Genomic DNA, 20,464 nt, shown 5'->3' with positions numbered 1-20,464 from the left:
CCAGAGATGCAGCAGAATGACAGATGTACACTGCATTCTACGGTGAGCTAATTCACATTCCTGCAGAGTTTGTCAGCGACCGTAGCAATTAAATCCTTTTCACAAATTGTGACGGGTCAGACTTGTTTAACAGACTCATAAAACGAACTTTCATTTATCCGCAGTACTTCTCAACAACAGGTATCTGGCCGAAGGCTATTGTGTTTTATTTTTATCCCAAATTTTTACCACATAATGAGGGATTTTAGTTTAATATATTTACAACAGCTCCGTCTGCACGTTAAAATTTTGGACGATAAACATTACACCATGTTTTATGAATGTCTATATGTGCCAGATGAAGAGGCCAGCACATGCAAATAAACTGGGGATCTTTTGAGTTAGTATCAGCTCAGGAAGGTTGTATTGTCAAGGCCCTGCCAGTTTCTTTTCTTCAATCAACAAAACTCCTTAAAAGTGCCTGAAAAGGTCTTCATCTCTAGTTCACAGCTGCATCAGTTTATATTCAAATGTCTCGGGGCTGTGGTTCCAACTGAAGCAGAAGTGTTTTGTCTCATAGTCTCTGGACGTTATGACACTCAGTCACACAAGTTCCCTCACTGCAGTAAACGGGAATAACACACTGCCTCTATCATGACGCCTAGTGGTACGTTTTGGTCTGAGTTTAAAAGTGAGGAATGATGTAGATCTGTGGGAAAGATGTTTGGTTTGCTGGTTGAACGGTGAACTCAGAAAAACATATGAACTCTTTCTAACTGCCTGACTTTTACAAAGTGTGACTCAAGGGCATCGACAAACAAGGATCTTAGAAAGATCCTTTTTCTTCTCTTTTCTTTTTTTAAAGTATCAATTTTGACTGGAACCTTAATACTTTAAATTAGAAAGATAACTCCTCTGGGTTTCTATTGTGCTATATTAAACTCAATTAACCATTTCACTCAAAATGAGCTAATGTTCTTCTTAAAATGACCCATCTGTAAAAAATAAATCCCCAAAAATAATAATCTTATTTGTTTGTATAAATGTAACACCAAGCAGAGCATTAAACATTCACACTTTTGAACCAGACTCCAGAAAACAACTGAATAGAACACAGAAACATAGAAAATAGAAAATATATGATAAAATAATTCCTATTAACTGCTTCTCTGTTGCATCTGCTGTGTACTAAATAAATAAATAAATAAAAAAAAAAAACAACACTTTAACCTGTCTAAGTTCAATCAGAAGCAAAGTCAGACTTGTGCGTTCACTTTAAAAGATTGACCGAATAATGTAGTGGCCCGCTTTTCCCTGATGACAAGTAATAATCAATAAGTTTCACCAGAGCAAGCACAGTCTGACAAAGCTAACGGGTTTTCATACAAGGACCGTTTTTATTTGACATTTTAGGAATACTATACCATCTAAATGTGTCATGCAAAAAGAAAGAGGGAAAAACTAAATTGTACATGTGAACGGAAACCCGTTTGGATCAGTTTGCTGTAAAGCTAATGATCAGAATCACAGGTGAACCAGAATTCACATGTGTCTCCTTGTGAAAGAAGAGCAGACGAAAGAAGATAATCATCAGAAGAGTAAGTTTTTACATTTCTGAAAATGCATGTTATGCACATACACCACAAGTAATCTTTGACTCTTTGATTTACCCCATTTTTTTCCCTTTAATATATCTTCTCTATCTCATGATCATGTGTGTTGTGTGTGTGTGCGTGCATGTATTTCTAGGACAGTCATGGCAGCTGATCTAGATGTGGTGAATCTGCTAATCATCGCTGGAGGAACACTGGCCGTACCCATCCTGGCTTTTCTGGCCTCCTTCCTTCTCTGGCCATCTGTACTTATTAAAGTGTATTACTGGTAAGATACATGCCACCGTTTACTCAAAGAGGCCAAGATTTTAAAAATGTCTCAAGGTGTTATTCAATTTATATTTTGATACCCAATCAGAAATCTCAAACAGACATTTTTATGATGAAAACCTGTTTCCTCTGATTTTGTACCTTAAGGTGCTTAAATGTTAAGCAAGTAATCTTATTGTGCTCTATTTTGTATAATATTTCTTCCCTTTTACCTCATTCCACTGATAGACAAAAACCAAATGATGTTTACAAGTAGAGTATTCAAATCAAGAACTCTTTTTTTTTTTGCAACCTTTTGTTTAAACTGGAATATTTCCACACATTTTATTTTCTTCCAAGATATTTCATATCCAGAGGAATTTCAAATTAAATTGTGAAGGTCTGAAGAACATTTGGCTAAGGGCACATTTTTCAAACCTTTGTACTGACAAAAACTCACTTTGATACATTTATTTTAACTGTATTGTGCCAATTTGCAACAAAAATAATATCAATACATTTTACACAGACAGCAAGTTCAATACAATATATTTTAAACCAACCATTAACAATGCGGGTTTTAAGTTGGACAGTGATTTTAAATTGGATGGCCAAATTAGGGCTGTTGTTAGTCTTGTTTTTTTCGTTTTAGGTGTCTGACAAAAGTGAAATAATTTCTTTCCAATCAGCTTTTTGAAACACTGACCCATGCGTTCATTTTGTCCCGTGTGGAGTATTGTATTGGACTTTATGTTGGACTGAGTCAATACAAGCTCTTGCCCCTGCAGCTGGTGCAGAATGCCACTGCATGACTTTCAACTGGTACTCAAAAAAGAGCACACATCCCCCCTGCCCTGTCTTCACTCCACTGGCTGCCTGCGTGTCATAGAGTTCATTTTAAAATTCTTATGTTTGTTTTTAAATGTTTAAATGATTTTGCTCCTCCTTACCTCTGAGCTTTTCCCCCCCTGCTCACCTTCTCGGTCCCTCAGGTCAGCTGACGTGCTGCTCCTGCATGTACTAGAGGGGACGGGGTCTTCTCTATTGCTGCTCTCCAACGGTGGAATAACCTGCCCTTGAACACTAGAGAGGCCCCTTCACTGTTAACTTTTAACACTCATCTTTCTAGTCCTTGGTTCTTCAGCGAGACTTAGTTTCTTTATTTAATTTTAGGTATTTTCATAAGCCTTATTGTGTTGAATTTGAATTGTTCTCATGCCACATTTAAATGCCTCACTTATGAGAAACCAGTTTTTATTATTCATTTCTTTGCAGGACTTTGTTTCAGCTGTGATTGTTTTAACGTGCTTTATGAATAAAGTTGGTATGCTATGTTATGGTAATACAATCCAGTCAAGTACAATCCAATTCAGCCTGATAATACGGTATATCAATTCATTGTAAATCAGTTAATCCAATTCATTCCAATACAGTCCAGATTCAACATTCATATAATCCCAGTTTATAAAAAAAGCAGCCTAGCTAGGGAACCCAACAGATTGAATCAAATCTTTCTTTCAGACCAATCCCTTATCCTGAGCAAACGAGGCAACAGTGGAAAGGAAAAAAAAAACCTAAAGATAGATAGATAGATATAAAGATAGATATATAAAAGGCTGCGGCGGGGAGGGTGGACGTCTGCCAGGACCAGTTGAGGATCTGAGATGACGGTAAAGAGAGTCCAACAAAGACAGAGACTGAGACATAATGTTAAAATGAAATGACAGGTCTATATGTGGAAAAGAAGCAGCCAGGGGCTGCTTATCAGAGGCATTGGATTCATTGATTGTGAGCAAGTGTGACATCTCTAGAGGTATTTGCAGGTTTCTGGTCCACAACAATGTTAGCGCCTGATAATGTCATGCAGAAAAATGCTATTTCAGTTTATTGATACTGAAGATGGTTTTACAAGCTGTTTAAACATTTTCACTCACTGCCTCTGAGTTTTAGATTTGCTTTGTTTAATAAATACATGATGTAACATGTCATATAAGATGCTGTTCTGAGTTTGTATTCATCTCACTTTAAGACCCAGTAAACAAAAGATGATTTTATCTAATTTTATTAGACGTTAGAGAGCATTTATTTCCTTTTGTAAATGACATGCTTGTCTTTAGGTACTGGAGGAGGACTTTGGGCCTGCAGGTACGCTATGCAGACTGTGGTGGTTATCGCTTCTGTTACTCCTACAGAGGAAAACCTGGGATGAGACCTTCCATCTTAATGCTCCATGGCTTCTCTGCTCACAAAGACATGTGGCTAACTCTTGTAAAGGTTAGAGTGACTCTGAACACGTACAGTTTATTGGTACAAACTTAAAGAGCTGAAACTCAACTGGTTTGCAGATGTGTGTGAAACATTCACATCACAGGTCTTCAAATCATTTGAAATGGGGTCTTTTTTTAAGAAGAAAATGTAGTTGTGTTATGTTTTGAGTTTGAGTTTTACACCTCATATAGATTTTTGCTTGAAAAGTAAAATATTTAACACCCATGTAAAAATTCTGTTCTTTTTTGCCTGTAATATGTCACTTATGATGGGCCTCTCCTGTTTTCAGTATCTTTGACACATTAATTACAAAAAGCACTAATTTTTCTCTTCTGCTACCCCAGTATTTGCCAAAACATTTACACATCGTGTGTGTGGACATGCCTGGCCACGAAGGGACAACACGCATCAACACAGACGATTACTCCATTCAAGGGCAGGTCACAAGGATCCAGCAGGTAAATTAAAGAAAGAGCTTGGAAATATAGCTGGAATTTGTCTAACACTTCAGCCATTTCACTTAAAATCTGTCTCTTTTTTTTTTTTTACCATTTTTCTTGTCAGTTTGTTGAAACCATTCACTTAAATAGGAAACCATTCCATCTGGTTGGAACCGCCATGGGAGGACATGTAGCTGGGGTTTATGCAGCTTGCTATCCCTCAGAAATCTGCAGCATGACTCTCATTTGTCCAGACGGTCAGTCAATGCATGTGTGTAAGGGTGCATTTGTATCACTTCTGCTATCAGGTCAAAACAGTGTCATTAATTAAACTCCAAGGTGAATATATTCTTTTTTTGAGCTGAGAGCAAGGGTTTGGTATGAAAAGCAAGCTGAAAGCCAATATCCACTGGCTGTGATCTCGTGCAATAAAACCAGATGTGATCCTGCAATGAGAAATCATTTCACAGGCACAGAAAGATTTGGCACAATGACAGATGCAAGTTAAAACTCTGCCATGCAAAGAGAAAACCAGACTGAAACAAGTGAAAACCAGACTGAAACAAAATCCATAGATCACGTCACCATGTCTTAGTTCAGTCCCATTTAAGTCAAACAAACAAAACTATTCTCTGCTCTGATTATTCAGAACTGGCCTTTTTAAAAATTGTCGACATGGGAAAAACGAAAAACCTCTCTCCACTTTATTAAAAAAAACTGTACTGCTGACATCAAGATCAACATTTAATGCTGCTTTCAATGACATTTCTCAGTTTGATCATCTCATACATGGTGGTCTTTTTACCATTTTCTGCAGTTCAGACTTCCCCAGCATTCAAATCTTTTGATACAAAAATGGTTGTTTTAATTTTTCTTGAGGTGTCTCTGCCTCTGACCGGTTCCAACGTTGTAATATCATAGCAGTGAAAATATAAGTTGATATTGAAAGGCTCATACGTTTTATGGATTAAAACACAAGCTTTTTGGAAAAAGGGAAGGAATAACAAATGGGGGCTGGAAATGGAAGTGGTGGTTGTGGTGTTCATGACATGAATTCAGATGAATGCCCCACTCTTGGGTTATTTATGACCTTGTTCATGAATCACGAGTCATTAACATGGTTTACCATGATGTAATCATGCGTTTGTGCGCTCTGTTAGACTGCAAGGTAAGAAACAAGGTTGTAGTGAATAAATGGGTCAGACACTGGACTCTGCTCTATCATAATGGGGGTTGTGTCCCATGTAAAACAAAACAAAGATAGTGGCATTATTAGTATTTTGAACGTATTATTATTCAGTAGAAATCACTTTAAATCTGACTTTGACTAGGTTTAGTTAAGTTTCATTTTAATCCAAACCAAATCTTTTGCAGCAACAACACCTTTCTGGCTTGAGGGGGCATTTCTCCCATGTGTCACTTTTTACTGCTCGCACTGATACGCCGTCAATAACATTGACTGTGATCTGTGATGTCTTGCCAACCACGGCAAAATGGCCACATCAAGCACATCAAACACATCAAGCACCATGTTTTCATCTCATCATTTTGTATGCATTTCACAAATGATATTTAAAAAGTGTCAAGCACCACTGTATTTACAGTCAGTTACAATATCATGAATAAACAATGCCAAGACCAGTCAGGCTATTAAGAAAATCCCTAATTTAGGGCTTTGAGACATTTGATAGACAGAGGGGTGTGTTTAGAGAAATAGTTACACTCCACCATTATTATGATGAATTGCTAAGTGTTCAGTTATACAGTATACTGCTAAATATTATTCAAAATGAATGTATTTTTTAACAGAAACACTGCTTTCATCCTGCAGGTATTAGAAATCCCTGTGAGTCCAAATTCGACAACCATTTGCAGGACCTTGAACACAGCAACTACACACTGAGCATCCCGCTGATCCCCACTACTCCTGAAGAGATGGAGGACATGTTCAGAATGTGTTCCCACGTTCGTTTTAAAATTCCTCAGCAGGTCAGGGGTACACTTGGAATGTGACTCAGTGTCAAAATCACAAAAATTAGTTGGCCACATTTTGTGGATATATTCAAAACCTATTTTTTTTTAATTTTCAAGATTCTTCAAGGACTGGTTGATGTCAGAGAACCTCACAACACATTCTATGAACAAGGTTAGCTCACTTTGTTGTACTTTGTTTTCCTTCTTTGGGGTATAGCCCTTATACCATCAGATTGGGCTTTATGTTGAAAAATAAAATCAGTCTTTTTTTCCCAATCAGTATTTATGGCGATTCTGGGTGAGAAATCAAGATATGCCTTACAGGAGCACTTGCATCTAATAACTGCACCTTTACAAGTGATTTGGGGCAAACAAGATCAGGTGAGTATTATGGATAATAATACAGTCAGTGGCAAAGTCTTTATAAATACAATGGTTATTACCTGGCAGCCGTCTTTTGTTTGTTTATTTATTTTTAAAAGGCCTGTAACATGAATACCGTCACTCAGATTTCCACAGAGGTTCAGTAAAGCAACTCAGATCTCATATGGTTATAAGCTATTGATTTGTCCTGCATTTGTCCAGGTGGTGGATGTGTCTGGAGCTACAGTCATTGCAGAGGCGTTACCTGGATGCAGAGTGGACCTATTAGACAACTGTGGTCACTCGGTGGTGATGGAGAAGCCTTGTCGGACGGCCAAACTCCTCCTGCAGTTCATTATCTTTCAGCAAAATGCTAAGACAAAAAAGTCTTCCTGATTAAATGGTTCCAAATCACGTGCTTCCACTCTCATGCACAATCTGTTCTTCAGGGAAATACACTCGGTGGATAAGAAATTGATGTGTTTCTGAATTTCCCAATTATTATGTAAACTGGATGATGATGGTGATGATGATGATGATGATGCTGATGATGGTGATGATGATGATGATGATGATGATGATGATGATGATGATGATGATGATGATGATGATGATGAAGATGATAAAAGTTTATGCTCTAAGCATTTGTATATTTATGTGTGTGTACACAGACAGAATGAAACAATGAGCTGCTGGGAACAGACGTGAAAAAATAAATCCCATATTTGTCTCTCAGAGACGACACCCGGGTGTCTTGCTCAGTCTGGCCAGACTGCAAGTGATACGAAACAACCATAAACTATGGGAGTATTTATGTACACTTCCGACTGTGAAACTTGATTTTTTTTGCATTTTTTGTTATATATATATATATATATATATATATATATATATATATATATATATATATATATATATATATATATATATATATATATATATATATATATATATAGGCTTAACAACCTTAAACCTAACAGCCTATACATTGCTATTGTATTAATGTGCTGTTCCCTACCTTCACATCAGCTCATTCAGTAGGCCTGTTTGATTGTTTATTCATATGCTGAGATAGATAGATAGATACCGGTAGATAGATAGATAGATAGATAGATAGATAGATAGATAGATAGATAGATAGATAGATAGATAGATAGATAGATAGATAGATAGATAGATACTTTATTAATCCTTTGCAGGAAATGAAGGTGTTACATCAGCAGCAGCAGCATCAGTGCATTTTTTCATGCACGCATGAAAATCTGGGGTACTAAAGTGCTGAGTATTAAAGTGCTAAGAACAAATTCTTATTCTAAGAATAAAGTGCTGGAGTATTGCACATTATAGAGCTTGATGGCAGCTGGAAGGAACGATATAGTATAGATATAGTCTAGAATAGTTTTGCATGTACATGTAGTCCTCAGACAGGCCATATATGGTGGAAATGATGGTAGTTAACATGTGGTGTTACATTGGCATGTGAGTTGCATTCTGATTGGAGCATCAGTCAGTGTAGTATGTAATGGCGTTTGTAGACTCATTTCTATCTGTGATGTTACTCTTAGTTGGTTACCTGTCTTACATTTATTAGTAGTATGAGTGTTGAGCATGTACTTCACGTAAATCTATGGTCTTTATAACCATAGTAAATTTATCTTTTTTTACCGTAAAATGTGGGAGGAGGGGGACACTTCAAGTGTGGTCACCCTGGGGAACCACATTGAGTTAATCCGGGTCTGGATATATATCCATATTTTTGATGTAGGGGCAGGAATCCGCTGTGCAGGACGGGGCTGCTCAGCGTCGCGTCCGCGGACGTGTTTGTGCAGAGCTTCCTGCATCTGCAGCAGGGCTAATAAACCCGGAATTATGGTTCCGCCTTAAATCGACGCAGAGCCTACGGCGTAGGGTACGGTGGGCGTCGCCCATGTCGTTGCCGCGTACCCTACGCCGTAGTCTCTGCGTTAACGCGGAACCATAAATCAGCCTTAATGCGTGCGCAGCTTTGCTGCAGTCTGCAGAGCAGCAGCTGCCCAGCAAACATCATTGATCCCAGCTGCCTGTTCAACACTGACCACGAATCCGTCCGTATGAGAAGGAAAACACAAACGAGGGCTGAAGAGGTTTGGTGAGGCTTTGCTTGGATGTGTGTTAATCCCGTCAAAACCCCTAAACCTGGTTGATGTGAGTTGTGGCTGCTGTAGCGGCGTTAGCCCGCTAGCCATGAGCTAGCTCCATGTTTAATACCTGCAGGTTTTTAATACCTGCATTGTTTTGTTTAAAGTTCCGTAACACGTGTGTTAAAGGTAAGATCGGCCAGTATTATGATCTAGCTTTGAAATGCACTTTGTTTTTTTGCGTCTGACAGCTTCTTTCATTGTGGTGCGAGCAGCTGTTAATTATACTAATGTACACCGGGTAGCGGATAAAGAGACTTTAATAAGTTATTAAGTAAGTTACATTATAATGTTTGCTCGTCTGTGATGGCATATATTCAGCTATAATAAATATTTGATTTAAATCTTTATTTCGAGCATTAAATAAAAAAGAAAAAAACAATTACACAAAACATCAGAAAAGAATACAAATAAACAGTCATTAAACAAATCAAAGGGAAATAAACCTTCATGCCCGAAAAGGAGTAGGAGAAAGTAAAAAAACGTATGAGGTCCTACCCCTTGTTTCTTTTTCAATTTTGCTTGAATACAAAATAAATATAAATAAATATAACAGCAAGCTTTACTTTCTCAAAAAATATACCTGTTATTACATTATAAAAATATTACAGTTCAATATAAAGTTCATTATTGAGCCTGAACAAATTTTTTGACAAAGCATTGCCATGTCGTAGCATCATATAAGGTTTATTCTTACAATATTCAGTTTAGAGAGAATTACTATTGCAGAAATATATTTTATTCTGTGATATGCGTGCTATTGCTTAGCCATTGCGCTAACGTGCATAGATGGTCTCTGAAAACTCACTACATCACTTGCTAATGAATTAGACAGTGTCGATATGTGTTGATATGATATTTATCTCACTCGGCTTTATGATGGGAAGGGCCAGTGCAATTTCCTCTGTAGTCGCTGACCTTGTTTGGATTGGATTTGACTTCAAGGATCATTTGCATTAGGTACTTAAACAGTGGGTATTGAAAAGCCATAAAACGGTAAAGTGAGTGAACATTAAACTAGTTTGTTTTAAGGGGGGAAGTGAATCTCTAGACCAGGGATGGGCATTCCTGGACCTCGAGGGCCGGTGTCCTGAATGTTTTAGATGGTTCCCTGCTTCAACACACCCCGATACAAACGACTGTGTCATTAACAGAGTTGTGCAGACCTTGATGACATGCTGATGACAACCATTAATTAGAATTAGGTGTGTTGAAGCAGGGAAACAACTAAAACATGCAGGACATCAGCCCTCGAGGACTAGGATTACCCACTCCTCTACTCAACTCCCCTCAGCCCTCTTCTGCAGGGCGTGCGTCTTTTGAAATCCGTCCTGCAATCTTGTGAACTCCACCTCGTAGATGCAGCAAATAAAAAACTATGTGAAAGTTGAAGAATTTTGTTTTTTTTTTCCAAATTTGTAGCAGTAGCCTCCAGATGTGAATGGCTTCATGAATCACATATTTTAAGATTTGAGTGAAAGTGAGAAGATTGGATGGTTACAAGATTTTGAGTTTTCAGTAAAAAAAATGAAGAACAGAGTCTTAACTTGTTCTGATCCAGCACCAGAACCACCTAAGCGTGAAAAGGCCGCAAGCTCTCGTCTCTGCTGAAGAAAACATCATTTGACTGAGTTTAAAATACTATTTCTGTTTGTCATTAGCTCATTTTAATGTGATTTTTCTTTTTTTTTTTTTTTTCTCTCTCTCCACAGGTGAAGTTAAAGTTAGGCAGTCCCTTCCATTCCCTCTCTGTTTTGGCTCTGACCAAGTGGGTATTCTACAAATGGATAATGGAGACTGGGGCCATAGGGTAAGAGGTGTCTAGAAATCCAGTTACAATGTCCAATGTAGGTGATAAGATGGTGATTTAATATTCAACTGTCTTTTAGCAGTTTAGTTTATGCTTAGCTTTAACTGTAATTTTAAGAACTGCAGTTTATTAAGTATTTACTTCCCAAGGGAAACACTACTTCTGCAGTTTGATGGATGACTTAAACTCTGCTTTCGTCTCTAGATGACAACTCCTGTTACCTTAAATGTGGGAGGTCACATGTACACCACCAGTCTGTCCACCCTGCAGCGTTATCCAGACTCCATGCTCGGAGCGATGTTCCGGGGTGATTTCCCTACAACTCGTGATTCCCAGGGGAACTATTTCATCGATCGTGATGGAACACTTTTCCGATACATCCTGAACTTCCTGCGGACATCAGAGCTTACCCTTCCCGTTGACTTCACAGAGACAGACCTGCTGAGGAAGGAGGCTGACTTCTATCAGATTGAACCTTTGATCCAAGTCCTTAACGATCCTAAGCCGCTGTACCCTCCCGACATCTTTGAACAGGTCGTTGAGCTCTCCAGCACCCGGAAACTATCAAAATACTCAAACCCAGTCGCTGTCATCATCACACAGCTGACCATAACAACAAAGGTTCACGCCCTGCTAGAGGGCATTTCCAACAACTTCACCAAATGGAACAAACACATGATGGACACCAGAGACTGTCAGGTGTCGTTCACGTTCGGACCATGTGACTATCATCAAGAGGTATCACTAAGGGTTCACCTCATGGACTACATAATGAAACAAGGTTTCACTATTCGGAACACGCGTGTGCATCACATGAGTGAGCGTGCAAATGAGAACACTGTTGAGCATCACTGGACTTTCTGTAGACCAGCTCACAAAGTTGAAGACTGACCTACAACACAGTCGTTGTGAGCGACATTACTGTTACTGATTTGACTTTGTATCATGCAAAAACATGGACATTTTTTTTAAAAATGGCCTTTGTTTTAGTGACACTTTTTTTGTGTGGGGGGGGCAGTGTGGCACATTGCTAAAGAGGAACCACAAAAAAAGACAATAAAAATGTGAATTCTTGATTTTTACACCTAATTCAGCACAACACATTATCACCTACCACAATTGCATATTTGATATTTCTAGAAAAAGGAATATTGTAAAAAGGTATGGTTTAATAGTTGGTAATAAAAGTCTGTTTAGAACAATCCATTGCCTAGTGATGATATATCTTATTGATAAAATGTATTTACATAAAAAAAAAAAGAATACAGTGAAAGCCATCTTGAAAACAAGTCACATTTTACTCTGAGTAGTATGTTTTTTTTTTTTATAATTATTATAAGCTGTTGTCCAATAGATTTGTGGTGAAACTAATTTCCCTCTTAGCCCCTTATATGGTACTATTTCTACAGCTCTTCATAGTTGTTGCATGTGTCAGTGTCTTGTGTATGTATAATGTATGTATCTGATGTGTGTGCTTTATAATATCCCATGCTGTCATTAACAGTGATGTGTTTACTCATTCCAGCCAAAATAAACTCATCTGTTTCATTTCATTAATTAGTATCATGGTTAAATGTTTCAATCGAGTTAATATTAAACACAAAACCTCACACAATGCATACATATTCTAACATCCAATCAAATGTCGGTTATGTTGAGTGTGCTCTACATTTATTAATTTTAAGATTGTTTAAATAAGAAATGATCTCTAAATGTAACGCAGGAGACCCTGGCAGGCAATGTTTAATTTGAATCCTGGCAAAAACAAACACATTGAATTTTTATTGATTTTTGGGGACAATGTTAGCTGTGCCTTATTAGTATAGCTAACTTTAATACATAAGATTACTATATTTGTGTATTTCTTCTAAAAAAATCTGTAGTTATGCAAGTAACGTTACAAAAATATATACTTTTAAAAAACACAAAATGTCATTGAAAATACAATGTTGTATACTGTAGGCTACTGTGTATATATCACGTGCTTCGTGTGGGAATAGAGGAAATAAATCACTAGAAGATCATAAAGAAAATTTGAATATATAATATGGTAATAAGTAGAACTCTGTTCAGTGGGTTTAAACACTAGTGCCACACATATACATATCTATAGGACAGTACTCGAGTTGTAAAAAAAGATCAGGGGGGATGGTGGATTTTATCATATGGGGACAGATAATTTGTGCTGAATACAAATAATATAATATATTACAAATAATAGGACTGACCAAAACACCTGCAGAAATACTGCAGGAATGACATAGCAGCAGTTAAATACAGCCTTCTGTAAGCTTTAAATATCCACTGGGCTTGCATAAAATACATGAAAACACAAAAATAAAAAACAGTTTTCTGAACTTATCAATATGACTCTGTCCTTCACAGGATAAGTAAAATGGATCACTGCAAAAACTCAAAATCTTAACAAGAATATTTGTCTTAATTCTAGTTAAAATGTCTCATTTTAGTAAAACAAAATCTCATTACACTTAAAACAAGACTCATCACTGGAAAAAACAACAATTTTCACCTGTTTCAAGTACATTTTCATTTGAAATAAGTAGAAAAATCTGCCAGTGGAACAAGATTTTTTTGCTTGTAATGAGAAGATAAATCTTGTCCCACTGGCAGATTTTTCTACTTATTTCAAATGAAAATGTACTTGAAACAGGTGAAAATTGTCAAATAAGTTATTTTTCTGGTGTTATTTTTCTGGTGATGACTCTAAATGTTGAAATAGCCGTAATACCACATTCATTGATGAAATGACATAAGGGATGGAAAGGGGGGATGGCAGTTTTACAGGGGGGATGATTTTGACCGTTTTTATTTCAGGAGAGATGCCATCCCCCCTCATCCCCCCTCAACTCGAGTACTGTCTATATAGGACTGTCTCAGAAAATAAGAATATTGTGATAAAGTTCTTTATTTTCTGTAATGCAATAAAAAAAACAAAAATGTCATACATTCTGGATTCATTACAAATCAACTGAAATATTGCAAGACTTTTATTATTTTAATTTTGCTGATTATGGTTTACAGTTTAAGATTAAGATTCCCAGAATATTCAATTTTTTTGAGATAGGATATTTGAGTTTTCTTAAACTGTAAGCCATGATCAGCAATATTAAAATAATAAAAGGCTTGCAATATTTCAGTTGATTTGTAATGAATCTAGAATGTATTACAATTTTCTTTTTGTATTACAGAAAATCACAATATTCTAATTTCCCCAGACAGTCCTGTACGTACCTCGTTTAACCGGATGTTACGACTCCTGTCGTCTGATCCACTCGTTTTATTCATCGTCGCTGAGCTTATGTATTGACTGACAAGAGCTCCGCCCGGTTTGTGTGCGCCGTGCCCCGAAACGAGCGTACTCCCACGCCACTCGCTCTCATAATGCGTGTAAAGGACGGCGGAGGTAAAAGTTGCTGCCTGCGTTGTTTTGAATCGCTTCCATGAAAGGCTGTCTGAGGCACAGCTTGTTTCAAAGTCTATAGCCGAGATGTTTTACAGGAGCAAAACCCTGAAAGATGTGTTCAACCTTGTGCCTGGGAAACGACGTTTTGGTTCGTACAGGTTCCTTCCCATCTTCTTTTGCATCGGAGGAGTCATGGAGTGGATCATGATCAATGTGAGGATAGGACGAGAGACTTTCTGTGAGTATTCATTGAGACATTTACCGCATCCTGTTCTGGCTTTTTATATATGTGAAGGGTACAGTAGACACTATTAGCCTGTTAGCATTTTACATAACAAAACACAAGTTGGCAATTTATGAGCTGACCTTGAGTTTATAGATGGTACGTAATGAAAACAGAGCTGGAACAAAACACTACTCACCTTTTGTGACCTCTGAAGAAGTGCTACTAGAAGAAACCCTGATTTCTTGAAATAATAATGATCTGACAGCATAGCTCCAGTTATCAAATTAGCACCTGAACAAACAGAAAGACACCGTGGTTTGATATTGGATATTGGATATTATGAATTCCACACCCATAAAACTTGTGATACATACCACTGATTTTGGTCAAACCACTTGTGATGTGTTCATGGTCATCTAGACTATATATCACAAAACAGTATTTATTAAAAAATCATATATATATGGGCTGATTTAAAAATCATATACAGTGTATGGGCTGATTTAATGTGGTTTAATGAATTCAACACCCATAAAACTTGTGATACATACCACTGATTATGTTCATATTATTGCTTGTGATGTGTTCATGGTCATCTAGACTATATATCACAAGAGAGTAATTATTATAAAATCATATATATGGGCTGATTTAATTAGGTTTAATGAAAACAATCGGTGTTATGTATCACAAGTTTTAAGGGTGTTGAATTCATAATATCCAATATCCAATATCAAACCAATTCAACCGCGGTACACCAGCTGTCAAGCAAGATGGTAGAGATGTGAAGATATGGGCTTGTTTGCAGCCACAGCACCTGGGCAGGTTGTAGTCATTGAGTTGACTGTCCTCTGTATCAAATCATTCTGTCTGACAGCTAAAGCTTTGCCAAAATTGGATCATGCTAGAAGGCAATGATCCCAAGTACACCAGCATATCTCCAACAGAATGGTTAAGAAAAAGAAGCAAGGTTTGCCGCGACACCAGGTACAAACCTAAATCTGACAGAAATATGTGGCAAGACGTTAAAAGAGATGCATATACTATAGCCCACAACCCTCAATGAATGGAAGCCGAAGGAAGGAAGGAAGGAAGGAAGGAAGGAAGGAAGGAAGGAAGGAAGGAAGGAAGGAAGGAAGGAAGGAAGGAAGGAAATGAGCCTGAAAGAAAGAAATGAGCCTGAAAGAAAGAAAGAAATGAGCCCGAAAGAATGAAATGAGCCTGAAAGAAAGAAAGAAGCATAAATTCCCGTTGATGACGTTTTTGTATTGGTATTTTTTTTATCGGGATAAATGCCAGAAATTATCGTGATAAATGTATCAGTCCATACCGCCCATCCCTATCTCAGAGCAAACAATTTTGCAGCATATTTTCTTGAAACATTGCTGCAGTTCAGAATCCAAAACCTTTTATTTTGCAGCCACTCTAGCATGGCCATTTTGAACAAGCTTTACCTGTTAAATTGATGGGCTCTTATTTGAAGCTAAATGAACTTGTTTACAGGGGGCTTTATGGTTGACTCAGTGATTTCAAAGTTTGTAGTTTGTGTGTCTGCAAAAAATCCCAAATCATCACCCCTCTTCTACCATGCTTGACAATGGGTATAAAGTGTTCTTGCTGAAATTTTCATCCAACAGGGCACCGGGCACAAGGATAAACAAATGGTGTTGGATTAATATACCCCTGAATGCTCCAGACCAGTATATTGTCAAATTGTCCCCTTTTAAAGACATCTGTAATCTATTGATAATCAATTAATCAGAAGCTGGATTATAGTGACTACCTTCATAAATCCTGTGGTACCAGTAATTATGTGGGCTATATACCCCAAAACACACATTTTTGTTAAATAAATAAATAACATCACTGTTTTTGGATCGAAAGCGGGGTACTAACTTTTTTACATGACTATTTAATGTTAAGCAAATGATGACAGTAATATAATTGATAATATTGTTTTTTATCTGATGTAGTATTACCTAATTTGTAAGAGCTGGTTAAGGCCAGATGATCTTTGGCATATTAATGCTTTAAACCTTGCACTGATTTGCAAACACAAACAACATGTCAGATGTTGAAAATGAGGCATGTTGACATTTCATGGAAAATATTAGGTCATTTTGAATTTTATGGCAGCAACCCATCTCATAAAAGTTGGAACTGGGTTATGTTTTCCGTGTCCTCTTCTGACTACTGTTTGTAAACGTCTAGAAAGTAAGGAGACCAGTTGCTGGAGTTTTAAGAGAGGAATAGTGTCCCATTGTCTGATGCAGGATATAGGGGCTCCACAGTTCAGGGCCTTCATGGCCATATTTTCCATGTCATGATAGGCCAAATTAATAAAATATGGTTTGAGATTTACAAATTTTGCATTCTGTTTTTATTCACATTTTCCACAGTTCCCCAACCTTTTTGGAATTGGGGTTCTAATATTAGGCCTCTCCTTTCTAAATCTCTTGGTGAAAAACTTGATATGTGATAATCAAAATAATGTATTTTGCCTTACAGAAATGCTAGTATTGATGAATCAGTGCCTCCTGGTTACTCCAGACTCATTTTCTTTATACCATTGATCCCATCTCATTCAACTATTTGTACTCTCTCACAAGAGTGAGTCTTATATAAATAAATAATTGGATCATATCTAACTCTGTAAACTTTGAATGCTTTCTGGTTTAAGTACATTGAGATGTCTTTGTTGTGAATTGCCACTGTACAAGTATAATCAATTAAATTGAACATATTATAAATGTGCTTTTGTGTATGACAACTGTCTGCTTTGGAAGCTCCCTTACTTTCACACTGTTGCACTTGCTGGGTTACTTAAGTGTAACAGCGCAATATAGTTGTGGTGCTTTTTTGTGATGCAGTGTCAAAGGGCATAGAGTTTAGAAAGTTTGCTGTTAAAATGAGATGTGGAAGTGTTGGGCATCCATAGATCACATTTTTAATCATAGCAGCACTAACTTTCAGTTTTTGAATTTTTACTTTTTTCTTCTTCTTCTTCTTCTTCTTCTTCTTCTTCTTCTTTCCAGATGATGTCTACCGAAGGAAACGTGCAGAGCGGGAGTACCAGCAGAAGATTGTGGATGGTCAGATAGTTCTTGATCAGCCTGCAGCCAAGTGAATAAACTGACTTCTCAAACATCACCTAAGAATGCATTGTTGGACTTGTGCTTCTTCACAAATTTCAACAACCCCATCGCAATACTGACCATTTTCAGCAAGTAAAGGGTTGAATATATCATGGACAACTCATTTTTAGTATGCAGGTTTTATTGTGTATTTGGTCAATTCAAGAATAAAGATTAACACCACCGTGATAATACAGCTGGTATAAGATCAAGGCTGAATATAATCACAGCAAAAGTTTCCTTTGTTCATGGAAACATACCAAGATTGTGTTAGTGCACAATGTTAAACACTGAATAGCACCTGCCAAGACATGACTGTTAAGTAAAAAGGACAAAAACAACATATTTGTGTTTATAATTTTAACATAAGAAAAGAAGTTGTACAGTGGATGTATTGAGTGTATAAAAATGTTACTTAAATTTATTCTGCTTTTGATTATTACGATTTTGTTTTATTAACACTCCCTGTTCATCTTTAGTCTGCACTCATTCAGTTCACACGGAACATCCCTAGAATGTCTACCTCCATCAAAAGCAAAGATGTCTGTTTTCTTATTTCAGTTGTACCAACCAATTGGGAGAGTGTGCAGACACATAAAGCTCTCAGGGTGCTGCGACAGCTGAAGGGGATTCCCATCCAGTCTCACCTGGTCCAGTTTGGCCCGGATGTAGTAGCTGGTGTTACCTCTGCAGAATGTGTCATCGGTTATTGTTGAGATCTTGTTATTCTGTAGGAAACCAGTCAAAGAAAAAAAAATTGACTATTTTGTCGACACAATTGCCAAATAGACAAAAACATGTGGTGGCGTCTACACAACTTCTTATTTGTTACTCTGATTGTAGTGATTAACAAAAGCACTTACATGTAGGTGCACAACTTGAAGAGACTCTGGAAGTTGGGGTACTGCTGTGAGTTCATTGTTCCCCAGATAAAGATATGCCAGTTTAGTGAGTTTCTGCAACAACATAGGGCCAATATGTGATTAAAAAGTCTTGTGCAACTAATCACCATGATACTTGCTGTAATTTTTAACATGAGATTAGTTGGCCAGTTTGTTAACTCACTTTAAAAGCATTTGCTTTTACACCTTGGGTTTTAAGCGCATTGAAACTGGCACTGAAAGACATTAAGCTGATGGGCAGCATAGGAAGTCTGGCCAGTCTGTTTTCTGCAAGAGTGAGCTCCTCAAGGTTGGGGAGTTTTGAAAAAGCCCCATCCTCTATCTCGGCAATGAGATTCCCAGTCAGGTCAATTCTTCTTAATGTAGCTGGAAAAAAAAAATAAAGGGAGAAAGAACCTGAAGATTGCTTAAAAATGAAATATTTTGAAAATCATAACTTTTTTTTTTTTTTTTTTTTTACCGATGTCAGCAAAGTCTTTGTTGGTTATTTTTGTGATTTTGTTGAAACGAGCATAGAGGTAAGCAGTTTCCTTTGGAAGTGGAGGCACAGCTGTCATATCAGGGGACACCTCCTCGCAGTATACAGAGCCACTAAGGCATACGCACATTAGACATGTTGGCAACTCTGGAAAAAGGTTATGCATGTTTGATTAATATGCAAATCAGGTGAAAAAAAGCTATGCAATATGAAGCTGCAGCTTAAAAAGCACAAGAAATAGTTTAGACAAGGACACTTGATCAGCCCCATTATTACATAATATGGGCTTTAGCCCCATTCACAAATATGTGGAAGAATGGCTGTTGCATAATCAGATTTCTAAAAAGTAGTCAAAAACTATTTTGTTGAAATAAACCGTACCAATGGCTTCTTGATTCATCACAGGATCAGAGTTTGTGTCTCGTTGGAAGCCATTGTCAAGAGTATTTACAATCTCCATCTGCAAAAGTAAGAAAACTACTGCTTAGTTTTTTTTCTTCCACTCAGCCCAGACTATCATTTCTGTCTTTCTTATTAAGACTATGTTAAAACCCCAAAAGATTTCTTACTGTGGGTTTTCTTGCTTGCAAATCTTCATCTTTTGCAGTAGACAGCACTATCCATGGGAGCAGAATCAATGTAAAAATTAAAATCTTTGCTTGCATCATGGTGTCTCCGCTGCTGGTCAGAAAGAAGAGTTCTTGCTGCTAGGCTGGATGCATTTGAGCAGAAAAATTTTCCATCCAGTTGTTATTACGCTGCCAGCTTATTGCAGAGTAAGTAAAGGAAACACACTTTAACTCAATACATGCTGCTTTCATGCTGTCACTATACTTAATCTTGTGCATTCTTCAGGTCAATAAGAAATGGAAAATGACTGAAAAGGGTTGTGATTAAAAGTTCTGTCTGCAAATCAAGTTATGATGTTGGCACTAATGATCCTTAAGTAAAAGTGTTACTTGAGGATCCAAATGGGGCTGGGCTCCTGTTTTTATTTATAAAATTGAGTGAATTATAGTTTAGCACTGAGCCAAGGAGGAAAAACTATTTTACTTATATTTATGCCAAATATTTCATTAAAATATAAATGTAACAGTTAATAAACTCTTTATACAAAGTATCAAATATTAGAACTAATTAATGTTTTTGAGGGTAGGGAAACATATCCACATCCTAATCTACTAAAACTCTACTAAGTCATGGTTCTGGTGACTATTACCTCTTTCTGCTCCTATATTTTCCTCTGAGTTCAGTATTGTGTTTAGAGATTGACATTGGATTTTCACAAATTTGCTGAAGATTTTCTGAAATCAAGCATGATTTGTAACCGTTCTGGTCCTATAGGCAGTAACATAAATGTGACGGGAAGAATTCCTTGTATGTCAAAATGGATGTTCATTGAAGTAGGAAACTTAATATAGCCAGAA

The 20,464-nt window shown here is 37.2% G+C and overlaps 4 protein-coding genes across 6 annotated transcripts; 3 read left to right on the top strand and 1 right to left on the bottom strand.

The window, feature by feature from the left end:
* The first annotated feature begins 1,352 nt into the window (after positions 1-1,352).
* On the top strand, positions 1,353-7,518 carry abhd6b (abhydrolase domain containing 6, acylglycerol lipase b). Its single transcript, XM_061735917.1, has 9 exons — positions 1,353-1,577; positions 1,729-1,860; positions 3,959-4,115; positions 4,454-4,567; positions 4,674-4,806; positions 6,381-6,538; positions 6,641-6,695; positions 6,804-6,904; positions 7,109-7,518. Exons 2-9 carry the CDS (start codon positions 1,736-1,738, stop codon positions 7,280-7,282), a joined length of 1,017 nt encoding a protein of 338 aa, XP_061591901.1. The 5' UTR covers positions 1,353-1,577; positions 1,729-1,735; the 3' UTR covers positions 7,283-7,518.
* Positions 7,519-8,868: 1,350 nt separating this feature from the next.
* On the top strand, positions 8,869-12,430 carry kctd6b (potassium channel tetramerization domain containing 6b). Of its 3 annotated transcripts, none has more exons than XM_061735920.1 (3): positions 8,869-9,014; positions 10,776-10,873; positions 11,078-12,430. In XM_061735920.1, the coding sequence occupies exons 2-3, from the start codon at positions 10,847-10,849 to the stop codon at positions 11,762-11,764; spliced, it is 714 nt and encodes a 237-aa protein (XP_061591904.1). In that variant the 5' UTR covers positions 8,869-9,014; positions 10,776-10,846; the 3' UTR covers positions 11,765-12,430. The 3 variants fall into 3 exon arrangements, with proteins under 3 accessions (XP_061591904.1, XP_061591905.1, XP_061591903.1); XM_061735921.1 differs by having other exon boundaries at positions 8,870-9,070; XM_061735919.1 differs by lacking the exon at positions 8,869-9,014 and adding an exon at positions 9,091-9,192.
* A 1,822-nt stretch (positions 12,431-14,252) lies between these two features.
* On the top strand, positions 14,253-18,081 carry LOC133456350 (ubiquinol-cytochrome c reductase complex assembly factor 5). The gene is made up of 2 exons (XM_061734827.1): positions 14,253-14,535; positions 17,559-18,081. Exons 1-2 carry the CDS (start codon positions 14,382-14,384, stop codon positions 17,648-17,650), a joined length of 246 nt encoding a protein of 81 aa, XP_061590811.1. The 5' UTR covers positions 14,253-14,381; the 3' UTR covers positions 17,651-18,081.
* Positions 17,792-19,765, bottom strand: ognb (osteoglycin, paralog b). The gene is made up of 6 exons (XM_061734826.1): positions 19,607-19,765; positions 19,419-19,497; positions 19,020-19,184; positions 18,723-18,925; positions 18,521-18,613; positions 17,792-18,385 (listed from the first exon to the last, which is right to left on the bottom strand). The coding sequence occupies exons 1-6, from the start codon at positions 19,703-19,705 to the stop codon at positions 18,215-18,217; spliced, it is 810 nt and encodes a 269-aa protein (XP_061590810.1). The 5' UTR covers positions 19,706-19,765; the 3' UTR covers positions 17,792-18,214.
* Positions 19,766-20,464: the final 699 nt, after the last annotated feature.

The sequence above is a fragment of the Cololabis saira genome, chromosome 12 (assembly GCF_033807715.1).
Source record: "Cololabis saira isolate AMF1-May2022 chromosome 12, fColSai1.1, whole genome shotgun sequence".
Taxonomy (NCBI): Eukaryota; Metazoa; Chordata; class Actinopteri; order Beloniformes; family Belonidae; genus Cololabis; species Cololabis saira.
Note: the sequence above shows the minus strand (reverse complement) of the source record. Positions and strands in the feature narration are given on the sequence as shown.